The following is a 19,890-nucleotide window of genomic DNA, read 5'->3' on the forward strand; positions in this document are numbered from 1 at the left end:
TGAAAAAGATGTGAACTTTTGAAAAAGTATGTAAGAAATGACTTGCAAAGCAATTTAATTGAAGTATCTAAATGAGAATGACCGCCAATAAGGAGGAATTCAAACTTTATGTTAATGAAATTTATTCAAACCTAACTGTATTACAATATCAAGCTGAATTAAATGAACATTAACTGTATGATATTTAGTTCCTTAGGGATAGACTACTGCCACATCATAAACTTTTTTTTTAACAATACAAATTTCTGCAGTGTCAGCAATTAGGATGTTATTTCCACACAGAGAAATGTTGTTTTGAGTAGGACAGATTTAGTTTTTTAAAGGCCCAGTACCAAAAAAAAAAAAAAAAAATTAGAGGAAAATTACTCTTTTACATACACCTGTAGGAAAAAAAGCTTAATACACTGATATTCAACCAAACAGGAAACACGAGAACATACTTTAATATCTAGGCACAATTGGTCAGGTACTAATTATAATTTCTGTTCTCATTTAAAGGTTTAAAGCAATCCATCAACTTGACTGATGTGTTAAGTCTAATACAGAGAAGGCACCTCTCATTTCCCTTTTTGAGAGTAACTATACCATTTCAAGGAGTACAGAGACAATGCACTATATCTAAGTGCAGATACAATTATTTAACAGCCCATTTTAGGAGAAACATTAAAATATAAAACTATGATTTCTCTTCTTGTGATGGAGATGGCTTTCTAAAATACCAGACACCAGAAAATAATCCTCCACATAAGTTTTAAAATAGAATATAAGATTTAAATTAAATGTGCATTGGTCACTACTATGTAAGGAGGTCTAAGAATTAGTGCAATTTTTTAAATCCCCAGTGCTTAGGGGAAAAGTATATACATCTCAAGAAATCTCAACTAGTACATAACCGAACGTTTTATGGCTCAACAGTCTAAACACTCAAAGTTCTGTACAATATCCTGAAAGTTATAAACAAAAGATGAGAACACTCAAATGGTTTACAAATCTCTCTTTAAAACAAAGAGACCAGAATGACCAGGAGAAGTATAAATTTCAGAATTATAACCTTTACTGCAATTTTAAGAAGGGGTGGTAAAGTATTCACTGCAGGAAAAAACCAAATTGTTATTCCCTGATCACTTTATTACCATTTGAGATGGTTATCACTTTTGTACTATTTAGTGGCTATGTCTTTAAATATCTTGTTGGACAGTTACTGAAGGCAATTTATAAGGAAAAACATTATTTCCCCCCCAACAGTGAGAAACTATTCCTGATAAATAAACCTCAGAATTAGGGATCATAAAAAGTAAAAAAACACAGTGTAAGAACATTGGGTTGGTTTAACCTCTATTTCAGTAATATTTATACAATATTTACAATATGCAATTGTCAAAGCTATACAGTTTTGCAGATTAGCTTTATTTACATTTCTGCAATTTCTTCCAAAATAAAAATATACCAGGTAAACCTATTTACAAACTAGGAAGCTGCTTCAGAAACAGCAAGATTTAAAGTGAAATTTCAGTATGATGAAAGTGCAGGTCATACTTTTAGACTTTGTCAATATCTCATTCCCTATACTCATAGTTTAAGGGATATGAGTTTTAAACAGCTTTTGTTCTTATATGTTCAGAATATTTACTCATCATAATGCAAGGATAACAAAAATTTGTCCACATCCATTCCAGCTGGAAATGAACTGGGCAGCTTCTTTTTCTGTCAAAAAAAAAAAGTAAAAATAAAAAAAGAGAAAGAAAAAATAAACCTAAGTTAACATAGTGAACTCAAACAAGGTCGAAAAACTTTGTTAAATCACTTAGAACCTTTTATTTGGGTTCTTCCATATACTAAAATTGTTGACGAATTTTTTTCAGTGTTACAGAGAAGTAGAGAAAAAACATAATTCAAGGTTAATAAAATATACTTCCAATGGTTCTTCCAACACTAGCTGAGGTAGGGCAAAAGACATTATACAAACCTAGAGTATGTTAATGTTGAATGAAACAAGATAGAACACCCTTTCTAAAAAGTGGTCATTATTGCCAAACCATAAACCTTAGAAAAAAGCTTTACTAAGAATTTAAGAGTAACAGGTACTTTTCAAGTTCCAAAAATTTAATATACACCAGGCACTCTACATGCACTACATTTAGTCCTCACAGACATCAAGTAAGATGGTGTGGTAACCTTGTGTTACATGATGCAGCTGAGATTCAGACAGGCTATGGGCTTAATCGCAGTCATAAAATCAGTGAGCAGGATATGCAGAACTCAAATCCAGGCTTGCATGGCAGCGAAGCCAAGACTTTCCCTTATACGTATTTTAGACATCTTTCTTTCTATGCAATCCACTTACTAAATGGCTAAACAGATTAGAAGAAAAATGGATTTCATTTATTAATGCTATCCCTGTACTGCCTTTTTAGAGATAACCATGGTTAAGGAAAAAACAGGTAAACTTAGTTTTTACACTGCTCCACATATTAACATCTATAAGATCCCATGAAAGATATGGAAGGACATGTGAAAAAACCCAAGATGTGGGGGTTAAAGTAGTTTTTTACTTCGTAATTCCACACACAATAGTGGCTTCCCAATTTTCCATGCGTTATGTTACTCCCTACCCCTCAAATTTGGATCCTGCCATGACTGAAACAAAAGCCTCCTTTTCCCGAGGAAGATGTTTATAAATAAATGTCTTAGCAATTGCTTTGAAAATGCTGTGTTTCACCTAGACAACTTCTGAGTATATATAATACAGGCTGAGAAACACTGCTATACAACATTTTTTGTCAATCAAAACTCAAAGCTGTTTCCCTAGAATGTTCAGTGAGGTAGTTATAGCAAAAAAATGCTGAGCTCTCTGATCTGAGCACTAAGAAGAAAAGGGCAAAGGTATGATTTTGAAATTAAGACTTTCAAACTTGCCTTAATTCTCTTCTTTTTCATTGGTATTGATGAATTTGAAAGATTTTTATTAGAAGTACGGGAGTTCCGCTCACGCTCTTCTAATTCTTCAATTTTTCGCTTTTTTGTGGTGTTCCTTGAAGATGCTCTAAATTGTTGTGTATTGTCTTTTAGAGGAGTTGTTGAAGTAGCCCTAGAGATGGCTGCTCTGGAGAGAATCATTAATGTATGGGCAGCCATATTTACACTGTTTTCACTTCCTGCTTCACTGGCAGGGCTGCACGCAGGCAAGTCTGGGGTGACAGGAGGGACCATTACTTTGGGTGTGCTACTGTCTTCGATGAAACGCCTACTAGAGGGGACCTTGATACCATCTGTAGGTTCTTCTTTATGTTTTTCCCCTGTCCCTGAGCCAGGTGTCCGGGGTACAGATAACTGAGTATTGTCCATAAGCCTATTTACTGGGCTGTGACGCTGAACATCCTGCAACATTTCTGTGGTATGTTTGCTTAGTGGGTTAATCAAAGAACTGGTTGATTTGGTTTGTTCCTGTTTTAGATCCTTCATAGATGCACCCACTGAAATGACATTTTTACTGTTTGAGGATGTGCCTTGTTTTTTGGTTAGTTCTTGCAGTGAAGCTATAGTTTTCTCATTCCGTACACCGCCATTTTGCTGTCCATTAGACAGTTTAGAAATTTCTGGATTTTTCTGCCTTTCCACATCACTGCATAATTCATTCTCTTTATTGGCTGTTGCTTTATGGAAAGATTCAAGTCCAGTTTCTGTTGGTGAAACTTTCTTTTCTGACTGAACTTCTCTTATGGTGGTGTGTCGGCTAATGGCAGTTTCTGATTTAGATAAAATCTTAGGCACAGGAGTTTTCTCTCTCTCTCTCTTGAGAGAATTATTAGAAGAGGGTTTTAAGGTAGAGGACATCACAGGTGAGTCAAGATTAGGAAATGAAATGTCATTCCTTTCTTTGTTTTGGGACACTGTCTTATGATTTGTCCCCTGTGTATCTGCCACAGAGGAAGCGGTGTTATCAAAACAGAGCACACGTCTGTGGCTTTCAAATGGCTTGCTAGTTGGAACCACATTCTCTACTGAGAAGGGAACTGTGATTTCTTCCAGTTTTTTTCCATGATCCGTTGCCATATTCTTATCAGAAACTTCAATTCTTTAAAAGAAAAAAAAATTATTTTTAGCAACATAAAGACATCCTTTATGTTTTATATATGTACACTCAAATAATCTGACAAACTACTTTTATGCTCACCTTTGTGCATGACATCCAACTAAATGACTTGATGAATCCACCAAATTATTTACCTGTTTTCCTGGAATTATAAATGAATTAATTAGAAAAGAAAAACATTCTTTAGAGAAAGAGCCTATTCCTCTAAAAGAAAATGGAACAGACTACATGGTATCACACACCATAAAAAAAAAAAGATTTTAAATAACAGCTAATGTACAAGTGAAATATCTTCAACTACTAAGTTTAAAAGCAGCTTTATAATATACAGGACAGTCACTCATCCATTTTAGAGGTTCCAACTTCAGGCAAATATTATGAATCCCATCTTTGCTTTTATGAATTACAATGCTCAATATAGCCCTTAGGAGTTCTACTTAGATTCAGAAAGACAGTAAAAATTATCCATTTAACTGTCATGTTAGTAAGCCTGTCACTTAGAGGATATGCTCTGGAGTTTTAATAACCATATTTTGATTTCCATGTAGTTTATGTGACAGAGCAGCAAGACATGAAGCTAGAAAGATCAGATAATGAAGGACCTCATATACTATGCAAAAGGTTTCACAGAGAATCTTTGAGTTTTAAATAGAAAGCATGCATGAATAGATTTATGTTTTAGAATCACTCTGGAAGTAGTATAGAAGATGAACTAGAGAAGAGAGAAAACTAGAAAGAGAAATTCTAGTTAGATGTAATTAGATGGCTCTAAATATTCCAGGTAAGAGACTATGAGGATCTTAGAGACAGTAAAGGGCATTCCCATAGATACAAAGGGTAAAGGAGGAATAAATGGTGACATTAACCAAAGGGGAAAAATAGGCAGAGGAAGTCTTTGAGGAAGAAGAGGTGAAACTTGGTTATGTAGAGTTTGAAAGTCTTGAGTTATAGAAAGTTAGAGAGGGAGAAGCATAATATAATGGTGGTTCCAGAAGCCAGCAATAGTTAAGAGGAGTAAAGTAAGAAAGGAAAACGTCACTGGTGACCTCAGCTTAAACAGCTTTAGTGGAAACATGAATAAAGAAAATATGGATAAAGAAGAACAGAGATAAAAAGGGTTGGGGTTAAAGGATTGGCGGGTGAAACAAACCTATGAACTTTACAGCCAGAGAGGGAAGGAGCCAAAAAAGAAAAGTTGAAGACATACAGTAGTACACGGTCGGGGTTATGTACGAAAGGCAACAGGATGTTTGAGGATGTAGAGGATGTTTTTCTTCCTCCCCTTCTTCCTCCCTTCCCCTCCAAGCATGTCTCAGGTGAGGGGGAAAAAATGAGTACAAAAAATAAAATAAATAGAATAATGCTAAGAGGCAGTGAGGGAGAAAAAAATTTTAAATGGTATCAAAGGGCCTGGCATCTCTTCCAAAGCAATGCTAAGAATCCCAGGTGTGAGGGCGGAAATGGATGGATGTTTGATTAGACCCAGGGCTAGAGGACAGCATAGGCATGGTAGAACAATGTAGATATGAAAAGTTTTTAATTGTACTGGGAAAAGTGACTAATCTGGTAGATTGTAGGGTCTAGCCTGTATAGCAAAGAAAGAAAATCTAGAAAGATAATGAAAGTTTAGGTAAAAGGTGAGGATCCAAATAGGAGTGTCTCACTGGTGAAGAGAGATTCAGTGGATATATGGAAATGAGTATTTATTTATTTATTTTTTTAAGATTTCGTATATTTATCTTTAGAGAGGGGGTAAGGGAGGGAGAAAGAGAAGGAAAGAAACATCAGCTAGTTGCCTCTTGCACACTCCCAACTGGAGACCTGACCTGCATCCCAGGCAAGTGCCCTGACTGGGAATTGAACCAATGACCTTTGGGTTTGCAGGCAGGCACTCAATCCACTGAGCCTCATCAGAAATGGCAGAAATGAGCGTATCTTGAGAGAGGTTACTGACCTTTACATTAAAGTCATTTAGGTCTAATAAGAATTAAGTGAAAAATTAAAGATGAAGCTATAGAAGAGGTTGAGTGAAATAAAGATTAAAGACGTAGAGGTGGAAAAGGTAAAAAATTCTGAGGGTTAAGGTGTTTGGTAGGTTAGCAATATGGGCATGTTGTCACCCACAAAGACAGAAAAGTTGAGGTAGAGGAGTCTGAGAACTAGGTGCAGCATTCATCAAGGCCCTGGATGAAAATCAAGTTACTTTGTATATGGTATCTTTTGCTGACAAAATCTTCAATTTTGTAGTAAACACCATCACATTTTTTCACTTACAAATTAGGCATTCTTAAAAAGCAATTCTTGCCCTGGCATGTGTGGCTCAGTGTACTGAGTGCCGTCCTGTGAACCAAAGTGTCACCAGTTTGATTCCAAGTCAGGGCACATGCCTGGGTTATGGGCCAGGTCCCCAGTAGGGGACGCGTGAGAGGCAACCACACATTGATGTTTCTCTTCCTCTTCCCCTCCTGCCTTCCCCTTTCTCTAAAAGTAGATAAACCTTTTATTAAAAAAAGCAATTCTTCTTTGAAATATTCTCTTACATTTAGTTTTATGTTTAATTGTTTAGCCTTTTAGATCTTTAATCACCCTGAATTTCACCTTTGTATATGGTATAAGGAAGGGATCTAATTTTTCCCTGTAATACACCTACTAGTCAATAAATTTCAATTATTAAACAATCCATCCTGTCCCCTCTGACTTCTGACGTTACCTCCATCACATACAAGTCCCTATAAATATGTGGTCTCTTTCTAAACTATTCTGTTCCATTTATCTTTTACCTTTTTGTTTAAATTGTTGAAAAAAACCTTTATGTAAAGAACGGGTGATTAGGAATGGTCTAAGTATTCAAAAAGAAAATAGAGGTGTTGTTGCAAACAAATCAATACAGACATAAAGCTGACATTAATGAACTTAAAAATGTACCTGTACAAGGCTTATTTCTTAGTCCCTGAGTTTTCTGAGATTTTTGAGAGAGAGGGAATTGAGGGATACTTCTATTGCATATAGGTGCTGCCAAAGGCATATGAAGAACCTATAAAAAAAGAGGCCATAGTTATACTATGTTTGAAAAGCATCACTGAATCATTTTTAGTTCATAAATCTTACCTGCTGAGGAGGAGCAGAAAATGTATTTCCATTCTGTCCAACCACAGATACAGGTATCATTCCTACCATTCCTTGGAGTACAGGCTGGACTGGAGAAGCAATTATGATGGCAGAGCCTAAAGCGAAGCAAAGCAAAGCAAAGCAAAACAAAACAAAACATCAATAAAATAAGGTTTTCTCTCAGGAACATAAAACACCAAGATAATTACAAATTTGAAATAAATTTTCTAAAATTATAATCCCTTTTCCTTTACAATGTACTCTTTTTTTTACAAAATTAGTTCAGGAACAACAGCAAAGCTAACAAATTAAGAAGAAGCAAATTTGAATATTAAAGTAGTTATCGCCATTTAGTCAAGGTAAATACTGTAAGCAAGCATAAGACTCTACAGCCAAGAGATCATATTATAGTTATATTTTGATTCCTCTAGAAAGAACAGTGCAACTGATTAGAAAATTGGTGGTGAAGGTTTCAAGTCTGAATCTTACACCAAAAAATTGGGGTCTGAACTAAATGTTAACAGTCCAAGGCTTGCTCACAACCTCACAACCCCAACATATCATCTCAGTGGTACTGGTCTAAAATAGTCCAGTCAAAACTACGAGAGAAAACACAATGCTTGTATGGTTCACAGAGGTCAACAATGTAGTCTGTGGCTACCGTAATTTAGCCCTGTGCTGTAAATGAATCTTTTTCCTTACATACATTCACTAACTGCTCCTGTCAAGTTAATCTCACTTTCATGAACTTCAGTATCTCAAATACCTATACTTGTGCTGCTTAAGACTCCCTTCTTTTTACTCCAATTACTACCTTATTTCTCTAAGTTTCATCGCAAGTTCCACATTCTCTACCAATTCTGACCCCTCCTTTATCTTATTTTAAAAAACACTTGATACAGATCCACCAGGCTTTGTACTTAATTGCTGATAATCAAATTTTATTATACGCCTACAAATATAAGAGGGGAAAATAGTGGGAACCAATAATTAAAGAAATGGAGATGAATGTGCAGTAAGTTCTATCCTCAAGGAGCATAAATTCAAAAATGACCAATATGATGGGCATGTCAATCACCAGGTACATACAAAATAGCATGTACTAAATGCCACAAGTGTTTTATAAACAAAGAATTCTAAAGATGGATCAATTCTGGAAGGTGAAAGACAGTGAGAAATTACAAAGGGCTTTATGGACAGAGAAATAAGTTGTGTCTTAAAAGTCTCTCCAAATAGATAATAAACTCCTTCTAAATTAAAACTATAATAGATATATATTTTTAAAAATTCCTACAACACTGGGTTTTAGTAGGTATATAGCTATTTCATAAATTAGTCTTTCTTTTCTCTTTTAGAGTTTAGTACATGGATTGGAAAGTAATTGTGGAAAAAAAAGAAAAAACTGTAAACCAACACTGGCTGGGGTGGCTCCGTGGATTGAGTACTGGCCTGTGAACCAAAGGGTCACCAGTTCCATTCCCAGGCAGGGCATGTGCCTGGGATGCAGGCCAAGTCCCCATTAGGGGGCGCATGGGAGGCAACCACACATTGATGTTTCTCTTCCCCCTTTCTCCTCCCCTTCTCTTCTAAAAATAAATAAATAAATAAATAAAAAACCAAAACAAAACAACTTGCTACATCAATCAAATAAAAATGTAGACTTTTATAAAAACAACACCCCCCCCCCCCCGGAAACCACCAAATTCCATAGCTTACCAGATTAAAAAAAAAGGTTTGACTGAATTAATTAGCTGATGAGGAAGTATAATTACATATTTCAGAACCTTTTCTCCTACTATCTACCTGTCACTTATTACCACCTAGTCAATAACTACATATAGGAGAAACTAAATACTATTCCATGGAAGTAAACTTCACTATGTTCTTAAAGTTACCTTGTGAAAAGTTGGGGGACACAGTTTGGTTGACAGCAAATACATTGCTAGATCTTGGTGGTGTCTGTAGTTGAGGTGGTGAAGGTTGGGCAGTCATAGGTGCAGAATTTCCAGGCAACACAACAACATTAGACCGACTTACAGTTGTTCCTAAGACTGTTGGATCAGTCACACAGGTAGCTATTAGAATGTTATTTGAATTGCCAAAAGTTGTGCTTGTAGCTGGCATCAATTGTATATACCCTCCGTCCTTGGAAACACATGGTGTAACATTGGCTGAAAAACCAATGCTGTCTTCACTCTGAGTGTTGTTTACTGCAGTGTCTTCAGGTTTAAGTGTCAAAAGGCTTTGTTCCAATGAGGCTGAATCTTCTATTCCTTCAGCAGATGTGACAGCACCTGCAGTTTCTTCTGAAGACAGGCATTTAACTAATTCTGCATTTTTGGCAGGTGATTTAGCAGAAGACAAAATTATAGTTGGCATGTTTTCTCCACTGATACTAGAAACTGCACTGTTAAGTTCAGTATCTGAGGAAACAAATGAATCATCACTGATGATAATTTTGAGAGAGACAATATTTGACGCATCTATTTCTGTTGAGTTATTGCTAGCAGGTTTATCGTTAGTATTTTGGGATTCAGTGTGAGAATCTACCACTGAAGCACACACAGTTTCAGAAGGAAGAGAAGGTCTATCTTCTACAAGATTACCTTCTGGAGGCATCATTGCAACCTCCCCGCAGTTATCACTTTCACCTAAAGAGAGAAACATACTATCTCCATCTTCTTTTTCAGAAGATGATGGCTCACGTGACTCCGAAGCAGCTTTCTCAGACTTTGAGGGCTGAATCTCATGTTCTGTATGGTTTACCTCAACACATGATGAATCACTGGATGGCTGTTTAATTGAAGATATTGAATCTCCAAGATGAATTTCTACTTGTTCAGATACATTTAAACCTGAACTTTCAACAGACACAGATAATATTTTACTTTGAAGTGAAGAATTATCTTGGCAATCTGAAAGTTGCTGTGATGTAACTGGTAATACATCATTAATTTCAATTTTACCCTGGTGAATTTCTCTAGAATCTGGTGACTTAGAACCATGGAAACTAGTTTTCGGTCTTCCTGTATCGTTCAAACTTTCAGAAAATTGAGTTTTTTTAGATGGCTTTCCAGTTAATGGTATATTTAGGGATACAAGTTGAGAACTTTTCCCAGAGAGAGTTAAGTTTTCATTTTTAGTTTCACCACCAAGGGTAACAAATGAAGTTACTGGTGTATCAGAACAATCTGGCTGTAATTGAGATTCATTCCGCACATTTGGAGACGAAGAATTCTTTTCAACATCCATAGCCATTTCAGTTTCCGTGGATATCTGACTGGTGTATAATTCAGCACAATGCTGATTACATTTGGCATCAGAATTTATTCTTTGGTTAAAGTCATTCAAATTAGGCACAGACTCAAAGGTAATATCAAGGTTACACTTCTGTTCAGTAGGTACAACTGTTTTGAAGGTCTTTTTTTGGATGCTAGAGCCTATCTGGGAAAAATGTTCCTGGGGTTCCTGCCTAAGTTCTTCATGGTTGTTGCCATTCTTCAAAGCATTTGATGTGTCTTCATTTTGATAAGATGTACAAAGTGGGGGTTGACCAGATTGATCATCTGCAAAATATCAGGATAGTAGAAAGATATGGTGAGTATGCACAGCTTCTAACGCAGTCATCTTTACCATAAAACCTATTTTTCCAAGGAAGTAACTAATCACTGACATGCCAGTAAGTCAAAGTCTGATATAAAAACCGTTATCTACCATTTCCTGAGTATCAAAACACTTACGGGTACTTTTCTGATTTACTTGTGCCTTTTGAACAAGTGCCAAATTGTTTTCAAGCTTCTTGGAAAACAGATGATGCAATGAACGATAAAGTATATAGGTTTAAGAACATCTAATATTTATCAGTATATTAAAAAAAAAAAAAAAGAGGGCTCAAAACATGCAGTTTTTTTCAAGACACTTGACTTTTCTACTTTTACCATTTCTACTAACCTTACTTTATATTTTTAAAAGTGAAATGGGGCCAAGTACATTTTGCATGATCAACATATGATGTTATTGCATGCTGTTTAATATTCAACACACATTTACTGAAGATCAACCATATGCTTGGTACTGGCAAAGATGAATGACCTTGGAAAAATCAGTCTAATAAAGGAAGCAGATATAGAGAAAAAAGTAGTAATAAAACATGGTAAAAACGGCAAAAGTATAGGAACAGAAGGCACCTTTTACTGCTTGCAGATGTGAGAATGTGTTATAAAGGAGGTAATAAAAGTGTGACAGCTGGAATAAGATGAAAGGGCATTTCAGAAAATCATACAGGCACTGATAAACTGTGTCATACAGCATCCACAGTTTAGGACAGGAAACAGTAACAACCACAGAAAAAATATAGAGGGAAAAATCCAGAAAACATTTATCAACAATCATATAATTCTGTTAATGTGACAGTGGTAAAATAATATTGGTACAGAGCACATTTGAATCCATATTGTGGGGAGATTAGTGGAGATTACATCGAGGCCAAATAAATTCAGGTGTAGTCAATTTCAATGGAGCAGGAAGGCCTTCTGAGAAAATAAGATTTCAAATTTCATTTTGTATAGAGTAGAGCCTGAGGCACAATCTTTCACACATACATATAATGAGAAAGATATGCCCCATTATAATCCAGCCTATAATCCAGCAGAAACAATTACTTTGGCATAGGTAGTTTGAGACAGAAATGGACTAGAGGTGGTACTAAAGAGGTCAAAAGTTTGGCAGGAACTGTTGATGCTAAACACAATAATGAAAGAAAAACCAGGATAATGGTTTTCTGTGAGGAACAGGGATGAAGTATTAATTGGAAAAGGAAAGGAAGAGACGTTTTGGTGGTGCTGGTAGTATTATATTTTGACTTGTGGGATGGTTATATGGTATTTGCTGGACTGTAATTCAATGAGTTATATACATTTTTTATTGTGCACTTCTGTACATGTGTTATATTTCACCAAAGTAAACTGTGAAGAAAATTGGCAAATATTTAAAAGATCTAAAATGGACATATTCACTGTCTTCCCTCATTCAATACGTAGTTACTGTGGGGCAACTATATGCCATATTGGTTCTTCATTGGAGGCAGAAATAGAAGGAACTGAGTTAGCAGACACAAAGGAGTATTACCTAAAACCTCATAGTCTTTAATTCAAGGCTATCACACACAATTTCCTCTGATTAAATGATATATAGATACTGAGCAGTCAGCTGAACTTGCTTACTAGGCTGAATGATTAATACTACACACTAACCTGACATATGAGGGATTTCAATTTGTGGCTCAAAAAAAGTCAAATGTTATATAGGCTTTTGTCAAATTAGTCAATACTATTAATACCAAATTGTGCATGTTAAGAATCTACTGTATAAGGAAAGAGTAAGTACTAAAAATTCATCTTTTAGTCAAAGTACTACAGGTTGGGGGGTAATTTTCTTTTTATTTGTTTTTCTAATGAAGAGAGAATACTAGAAATACAAAATGACCTATGTGGTAATTTGAACAATTTCTAAATTAAACAATGGTTTTGCCTTTGAAATTTTGAGACTGACATTAGGGTTTGGATTGATGATATTAACAAAGTCAAATTCTTACCAGATTCTTCTGTTTTAAAAGAACCTTTAACTGCTAGATTAGTTTCATCTGCTAAGACTACATTGGGATTGGTTTCCATATGCTGACTGGACATGCCTTGTGATAAATTTTTATTATTCTTTGTTTTACCTGTTAAAAAGGGAACAGGGAAACAATTGGTTAAATGACCAAAATAAAAATGAGCATCAAGTAATGAAGCTTGACAGTGGTCAAGCAAATGTTAAACTTTGGTTTTAATTATGGTCTTTTGGATGTTTTTAATATATTGCGTTATATCACTGACAAACACAAAGATTTTTCCACCAGACTGGTAGTTCTTAAACTTTAGCCTATTGTCAGAATCATCTAGGGGTGAGGGACAGTCTTGAATTTGAATTTTTAACATATTTTCAGATACTGCTGGTTGAAAATCTACTTTTTGAGAATTACTGCACTAGGACGTAAGGTTGAGGCAAATAGTCAACTTTTTGTATTTCTTTTGTATTATCCAATCGTGTTTGGTATAATGTATGTATAGTAGCAGATTTCAACACATTTGTGTTGACTGGCAAAAATGCCCATGGAAACAAAACTAAAAATGTTCAATATTTTTACAGCTTAGTTAGTTTCTTTAGGAAAAAACAAATAAAAAAAACAAAAACCCTCTTCATATCCAGATAATGTTTAATAAAAATAGGAACTTTTTTCAGATGCTCTGGGGAATGCTGCATCATTTTCTAAGTTTCCAAAGAAATGAAGAAATTTTTTTCTTCTAACTGCCTTGAAAGAAACAGTCTTCTTACCATAGTCAAAGAGATCAAAGAGTGCCTGAAATGCTGGATCTGATTCTGTCTGTTCCAAAATATCTTGTATAGCTTCTTCAGACATATGAATTTCACTCTACCAAAAAAAAAAAAATCCTATTTCAATTAATATGGTTTAATACCAGCAAAATATATTCCAAAAATTAAAATAAACATAAGAACTCTACATGCATGTAAATACAAAATAAAAACATGCTATAGCTAAACATGTAATACAGTATAAGTTTAAAGTGTACAGCATAATGACTTGACCTACATATATTGCAAAATGATCCCACAATAAGTTTAGTTAACATACATCATCTCATATAGATTAAAAAAAGAAAAAGAAACAAATTATTTTTTCCTTATGAGGCCTCTTAGATCTAATCTCTTACCAACTTTCAAGTATATCACACAGAAGTGTTAACTATAGTCTTGTTGTTCATGAAATCCCTAGTACTTATTTATCTTGTAACTGGAAGTTTGTACCTTCTGACGTTCATCCAATTCCCCTATTTCTTACCCCCTTATTTCTGGTAGCCAAGAATCTGATCACCTTTTCTATGAATCTGGTTTTATAATGTTCTTTAATCTGATTTTTTCCCCCACATTAGCTTATTGTACACTGCTTTCTAGGTTCTCCAATATAAATTTACTTTACTCCTTTTAGCTGTTTGCTTTGGTCTTTTCATATTTAATGCCTTCTTCAAAAGTTGGACAATCCTTGCTTCTCTACCATATTTAAAATTATCATGCCAAAAACGACCTGAAAATTCTCAGCTAAAAGTGGGAGCTTGTCAACTATAATCTAAGCAGAAGAAAAATCTTACAGAACCATCTGTATTCTTAGATTTTTTTTTTTTTTTGGAGTACGATGTCTTGCTGAGAGAATTTATGACAGATAACAATGTTTCTGGGGAATAGGGTGGTATGGGGAGGCAATACAGAGTTTACTTCCTAAAAATTGCACCTTTTCATCCTATTTGTAGCCCTCTCATATCCTTTACCTTCAAAAGTACCGATGTCAAGTCTTTTGGGGTTTCTGTGTTTTAAAGTGGCTTTTATCTGAGCTTTGCTTGTCCTGTTAGGTACCACTTGTTTATTTCAACTTGCAAAAAAACCTTTTTCCTGTCATGTGCTCTTCTTTGTCCTTGTGGGTTTAAGTTTTTAAAAAATTTCCTACACTGTCCTTTTAGTAGTAGGATAAAAAACTCAACCAATTCCCACTTTTGGACATTTAAAATTTTTCTAAGTTTCAGTTACAGTAAATAATGCTAGTGGAGAATCAAGATGGCAGAGGAGTGAGTAGAAGTCACACTGACCTCCTCCCAGGAACAACCTGGAGTAACAAATAAATTGTGGAGCAATCACCTGGAACAAACAACTGAACAATAGCAAGAGAGGAGCCTTAAAACCTTGGAGACAAGAATCAGCTTTACCTCAATCTAACTGGTAAGGAGTGCCGTAGAGACTTAAGAAGGTGGGCAGGGGGCCCATGGGCGACAGCACCAGAAGGATATTGAAACGGCCAGTTGGATCCCCCTGAGAAGAGTGGGGTCAAAACCATAAGTGGGGATCTCTAGCCTACAGCACCAGAGCCCAAAAAGTATACAGATAACAGGCAGCTGTGAAAAGCAGCAGGGTTGCTCTCTGCCGGAGACAGGTGGCTGGAGGTGCAAAGAGCCTTTTAAAGGGCCAATACATAAACTTTTATTTGCAGCCACTTACCATGGTCTCTGGCAAAGGGGGGGGGGGCAGAGTGGGCCAGAGACACGTGAGGAGACTGGCGAAGGAGGCTTTGGGAAGGGGACTGAGAAAGTAGCTGGCGGGATCTTAGTGCTGACTCATACCCCATCCGCCACCAGCCATCTTGCCCAGGCAGAGACCACTCCCTCATGAGAGGCAGCAGCATGAGAGGACCAAATAGCCCCACCCCCAAATGGGATTCCGTCCACCCAGTGCTGTCTAAGCTGCCTGCTGAGTGCAGAGTGGCAGCCACAGACAGTAGATCCCTAGCTAAAGGGGGCACAGAGTGGTCTGGAGACACTTGAGGAGAGACTGGGGACTGAGGCTTTGAGGAGAGAATGGAGAGTACCGGCCGGATCCCAGTACTGACTCCTCCCCCATATGGCAGCAGCCATCTGGCTCAGGCAGACCACTACTCTGACCAGGAGCAGTGTGAGAGGACTCCATAACCCTGCCCACAGGAGGGACTCCAGCCCACCATGAGCTGTCTAAGTTGGCCTACTGAGTGTAGAGTGACTAGATTAATAGCTGAAGGTGACAGCCACAAACAGTAGATACTTGGAAGTCTCGAAGAGACTGCCTAAGGTCAGACAGGGCCAACATCTGACATCATCAGAGGAAGATCCAGAAAGAAAAAACAGCGGTCTCCTAACATAGAAGTTCACGCCACAAAGTCTGGAAATCTAGAAAGATCAATTAGGAAGCAAAAGCAAAAAAGAAGAGCCTCACAAATAATGGGAAAACAAAGAAATACCCCCCACTCGAAGGGAAAGAAGGAATCCCCAGAAAGAGAACTAAATGAAATAAAGGCAAGTAAACTATCAGATAATGAGTTCCAAACAATGGTTCTAAGGAAGCTCAATGAGCTCAGTGAGAATTACAAAAAACTACAAGGAAACTACAAGGAACCTACTGCAAACTATATCAGCATGAAAAAGGACATAGAAACTATCAATAAGAGACAAGAGAAAATGAAGAATAAAATTTCTGAATTGAAGAACACAGTAGAAGGAATCCAAAGCAGGCTAGATAAAGCTGAAGATCAAATCAGTAAGCTGGAGGACAAGGTAGAAAAAAGCTCCCAGGAAGAGCAAGAAAAACGAATGAAAAAAGACTCAAAAAGAATGAAGAGGCATTGAGGGAAATGCAGGATGACCTGAAAGGTAATAATATCTGTATATTAGGGATACCAGAAGAAGAGGAGGAGGAGGAAGGGATGGAGAACCTGTTTGAAAAAGTAATGATGAAAAACTGCCCTAATTGGAGGAGAGAAAAAGTCACACAAGTCCAGGAAGCACAGAGGAGCTCAATGAGGCCCACTCCAAGATACATCATCTTTAAAATGGCAAATATCAATGATAAAGAGAATTCTAAAGGAAGCAAGGGAGAAAGAGGTAGTAACATATAAGGAGCCCCAATATAGCTAGCAGCTGACTTCTCAACAGAAACACTGCAAGCCAGAAGGGAATGGCAAGAAATATTCCAAGTCATGAAAAGCAAAGGCCTACAACCAAGACTGCTCTCCCCAGCAAGGCTCTCAATTAAAATGGAAGGGGAAATAAGGAGTTTCCCAGACAAAAGGCTAAAAGACTACACCTCCACCAAACCAGCACTGCAAAATATGCTAAAGGGACTGCTTTAAGAAAAGGAAGAAAAGAGAGTCTGAATACCCAGTTCCTTTCACAGTTGCCAATACTTGATATGAGCAACATTTTTAAAATGTATTAATCTGATTGTGACAATGATGTTATTCTAATTGTTACTTTATTATTTGTTAAAACTAAACCTGTTTTTGTATATTTCTTGCCTATTTCTATTATTTTTAAAAAGATTTAAATGACTTTTGGTATTCTTTATCCATTTTTTGATTAACGTTTGTAGAATTTTTTCCCTAAAAAAGAACCCCCCCCCAAAAGGGTTAAAGGGTTAATCCCATTAACCCTTTTTTTTAGATGTGTTGCAAAGACTTTCCTATTCTATTACTTGTCCTTTAACTTTTTTTATATTACTATGTATTCTTAAATGTTTAACATAGTCATATTGTCAATATTTTACTTTATAGCTTCTGGGTTTGTATATTTTACTTCAGGATAAGAAAAATATTAGTTTGTATTTTTTCGTAAAACTTCTTAGATTCTACATATTGATTTTTAACTCACCTGAATATTACTTTTATAATGTATGAAATACAGCTCTATATTTGTTTTATTTCAAGTAATAGTGGTCCAAGCACCTTATTTGTTGAATAAGCCTTATTTTACCCATTGATTTGAAATATCAATTTAATCATATATAACACTGTTAGATATATCTACATTTGTTTCTAGAATGCTCATTTTATTTCATTGATCTACTTGATTATTTCTGTGCTAGTGTCATGTTGATTTAATTGCTAAGACTTTCTAATCGTTTTAAATTTTTTTATTACTTTATGATTGACATTTAAAAAAATAAAATCTATCTGCATTTAAGAAAGAAAAAGGAAGGAAGGAAGGAAGGAAGAAAAAGAAAGAAAGAAGGAAGGAAGGAGGGAAGGAAGGAAAGAGAGAAAGAAAGAACTCACTCCTACCTTTTGCAACAACATGGATGGAACTGGAGAATATTATGCTAAGTGAAGTAAGCCAGTTGATGAAAGACAAATACCATATGATCTCACCTATAAGTGGAATCTATTCAACAAAATAAACTAATGAATAAAATAAACCATAGGCATGGGAACATGAAGCAGACTGAAAGTGATGAGAGGATGGGGAAAGAGGACAATGGTGGAGAGAAGGGGAACTGACTAGGGGAGTGGGGTGGGGGGTGGGGGTGGGATGGATGATAAAGGGGGAAAAACTGAAGGGGAAGTGACTAGGGGGGTAGGGGTGGGATGGGTGGGGGATGGGAAGGGAGGTAAAGGAGGAAAACCTGAGACAACTGTAATAGAATAAATATGATTTAAAAATTAAAAATAAAGAAAAGAAAGAATATGCATATTAAAGGAAAAAATAATGCTGCAATGAAAATCTTTATCCAGGCACCTATTAATTTCTTGGGTTTAATGCTTCTCAGTGGAATTACTAGGTCAAAAGTTGCATACATTTAGGCTTGAGAACTCTTGCCAAGCAGCCCCTTCAAAGAAGCTATATAAGGATGCCTTTTCTCTTTTGTGGAACAATGCACGTGCCCTTACAAATAATGGGAAGTATCAATTTTTAACCATTACCAATGTAATAAATAAAAGTAATCTGCTGTCTTAATTTATATTTATTACTTAATTGAGTATCTTTCCATGTTTACTGGACATTTGTACTTTTTATTATTCTTTTTAGAGAGAGAGGAACGGGGAGAGAGAAAGAGCAATGTGAGAAATATCAATTGGCTGTCTCCTGTACATGTCCTGATTAGGGATCAACCTGCAACCTAGATATGTGCCCTGACTGGAAATCGAACCCACAACCCTTTGGTGTATGGGATGACACTCTCACCAACCGAGCTACCTGGCCGGGGCTGGACACTTGTTCTTTTTACAGAGACTAATATGATTTAAATAAATGGTATTGAATATACTTTAAAATAATTCATTCAAAGCTGGTGTGTGACCATGGGGTAAAGAGTGTCCCTTACCCATGAGTAGTCAGTAGAAGTGCTGAGATTTCTCATGTTTACAAATTAACGGGGTAAAACGCTATCACCACCACATTTCCTGTAAGTTACTGCAAACACAGTAGGCTGATACTTGTCATACTGGAGCTGGAGTAGTATGCCAAAGGGTGTGCAAAGTAGCCAGATAAAAAGAATGTATTTTCTAATTGCATCAATTTTACACAAAGATTTAAGAGATTTAAAAAAAATCCTCATCTGAGGACATTTTTTTTTTTCTTTTCTTTTTTTTCTTTTTCTTTTTTTTTTTGAGAGAGAGAGAGAGAGGACTGGAGAGACACATCAATGCAAGAGAGAAGCTTTGATTGGTTGTCTGCAGTATGGGCCAGACCAGGGATCAAACTTGCAAACTAGGGTATGTGCCCTGACTGGGAATCGGTTACAGGACAATGCTCCAACCATCTGAATCACACTGACTAGGGTGAAATGTAAGACACTGGGGGGTGGGAAGACCAGGAACATATTACAGAAAAGGCAAAACATAGAATATTTTCAGCTAAAACATTAGATTTGAAAAAGTTTCAGTATTTTAGCTAGGGGTATTTATTTACTCTCCTTTTTATAGTTAGAGATTTAAAATTTCAATTTCAGTTATCTAGAAATTATTCTGGAATGCTGTATTCTTCATTGTTGGTGAAACATATATTTAAATCACATGGGACAAGAAATTCATGAGGAACAACAGGTAAAGTGGAACTCTCATAAGGTGATATAAACCTGGATTTTTAAACAAAAGTGGCCATAAAATTTTTTAAAATGTTCTGTTTGAAGTAAAAGAACCAATTAACTTTGAAGATTACAAGGATATATAGAGAACATCAATAATTCTTCATAAAATATGATTTAGGAGAAAGGAGCTTGAATTGGTATTTCTATATCTAATAACTTGAAAACTTACAGTAATGTAAATGTCAACATTA

General features: G+C 36.0%; 1 protein-coding gene across 1 annotated transcript in view; it reads right to left on the reverse strand.

Annotated features, from left to right (window-relative positions):
* Window positions 1-273: 273 nt before the first annotated feature.
* Window positions 274-19,890, reverse strand: part of LOC129086051 (protein NPAT) — a 64,488-nt gene continuing 44,871 nt past the window's right edge. The window contains exons 11-18 of the mRNA XM_054592558.1: window positions 13,577-13,673; window positions 12,795-12,923; window positions 9,097-10,767; window positions 7,202-7,317; window positions 7,019-7,127; window positions 4,175-4,235; window positions 2,917-4,075; window positions 274-1,704 (exon numbers count right to left, since the gene is read on the reverse strand). Coding sequence (XP_054448533.1) covers window positions 1,627-1,704; window positions 2,917-4,075; window positions 4,175-4,235; window positions 7,019-7,127; window positions 7,202-7,317; window positions 9,097-10,767; window positions 12,795-12,923; window positions 13,577-13,673 — 3,420 coding nt within the window. The 3' untranslated portion in view covers window positions 274-1,626. The remainder of the gene's footprint in view (window positions 1,705-2,916; window positions 4,076-4,174; window positions 4,236-7,018; window positions 7,128-7,201; window positions 7,318-9,096; window positions 10,768-12,794; window positions 12,924-13,576; window positions 13,674-19,890) is intronic.

This window comes from Pteronotus mesoamericanus, unplaced genomic scaffold, assembly GCF_021234165.1.
Source record: "Pteronotus mesoamericanus isolate MK-2021 breed Mesoamerican mustached bat unplaced genomic scaffold, CSHL_Meso_final scaffold_36, whole genome shotgun sequence".
NCBI lineage: Eukaryota > Metazoa > Chordata > Mammalia > Chiroptera > Mormoopidae > Pteronotus > Pteronotus mesoamericanus.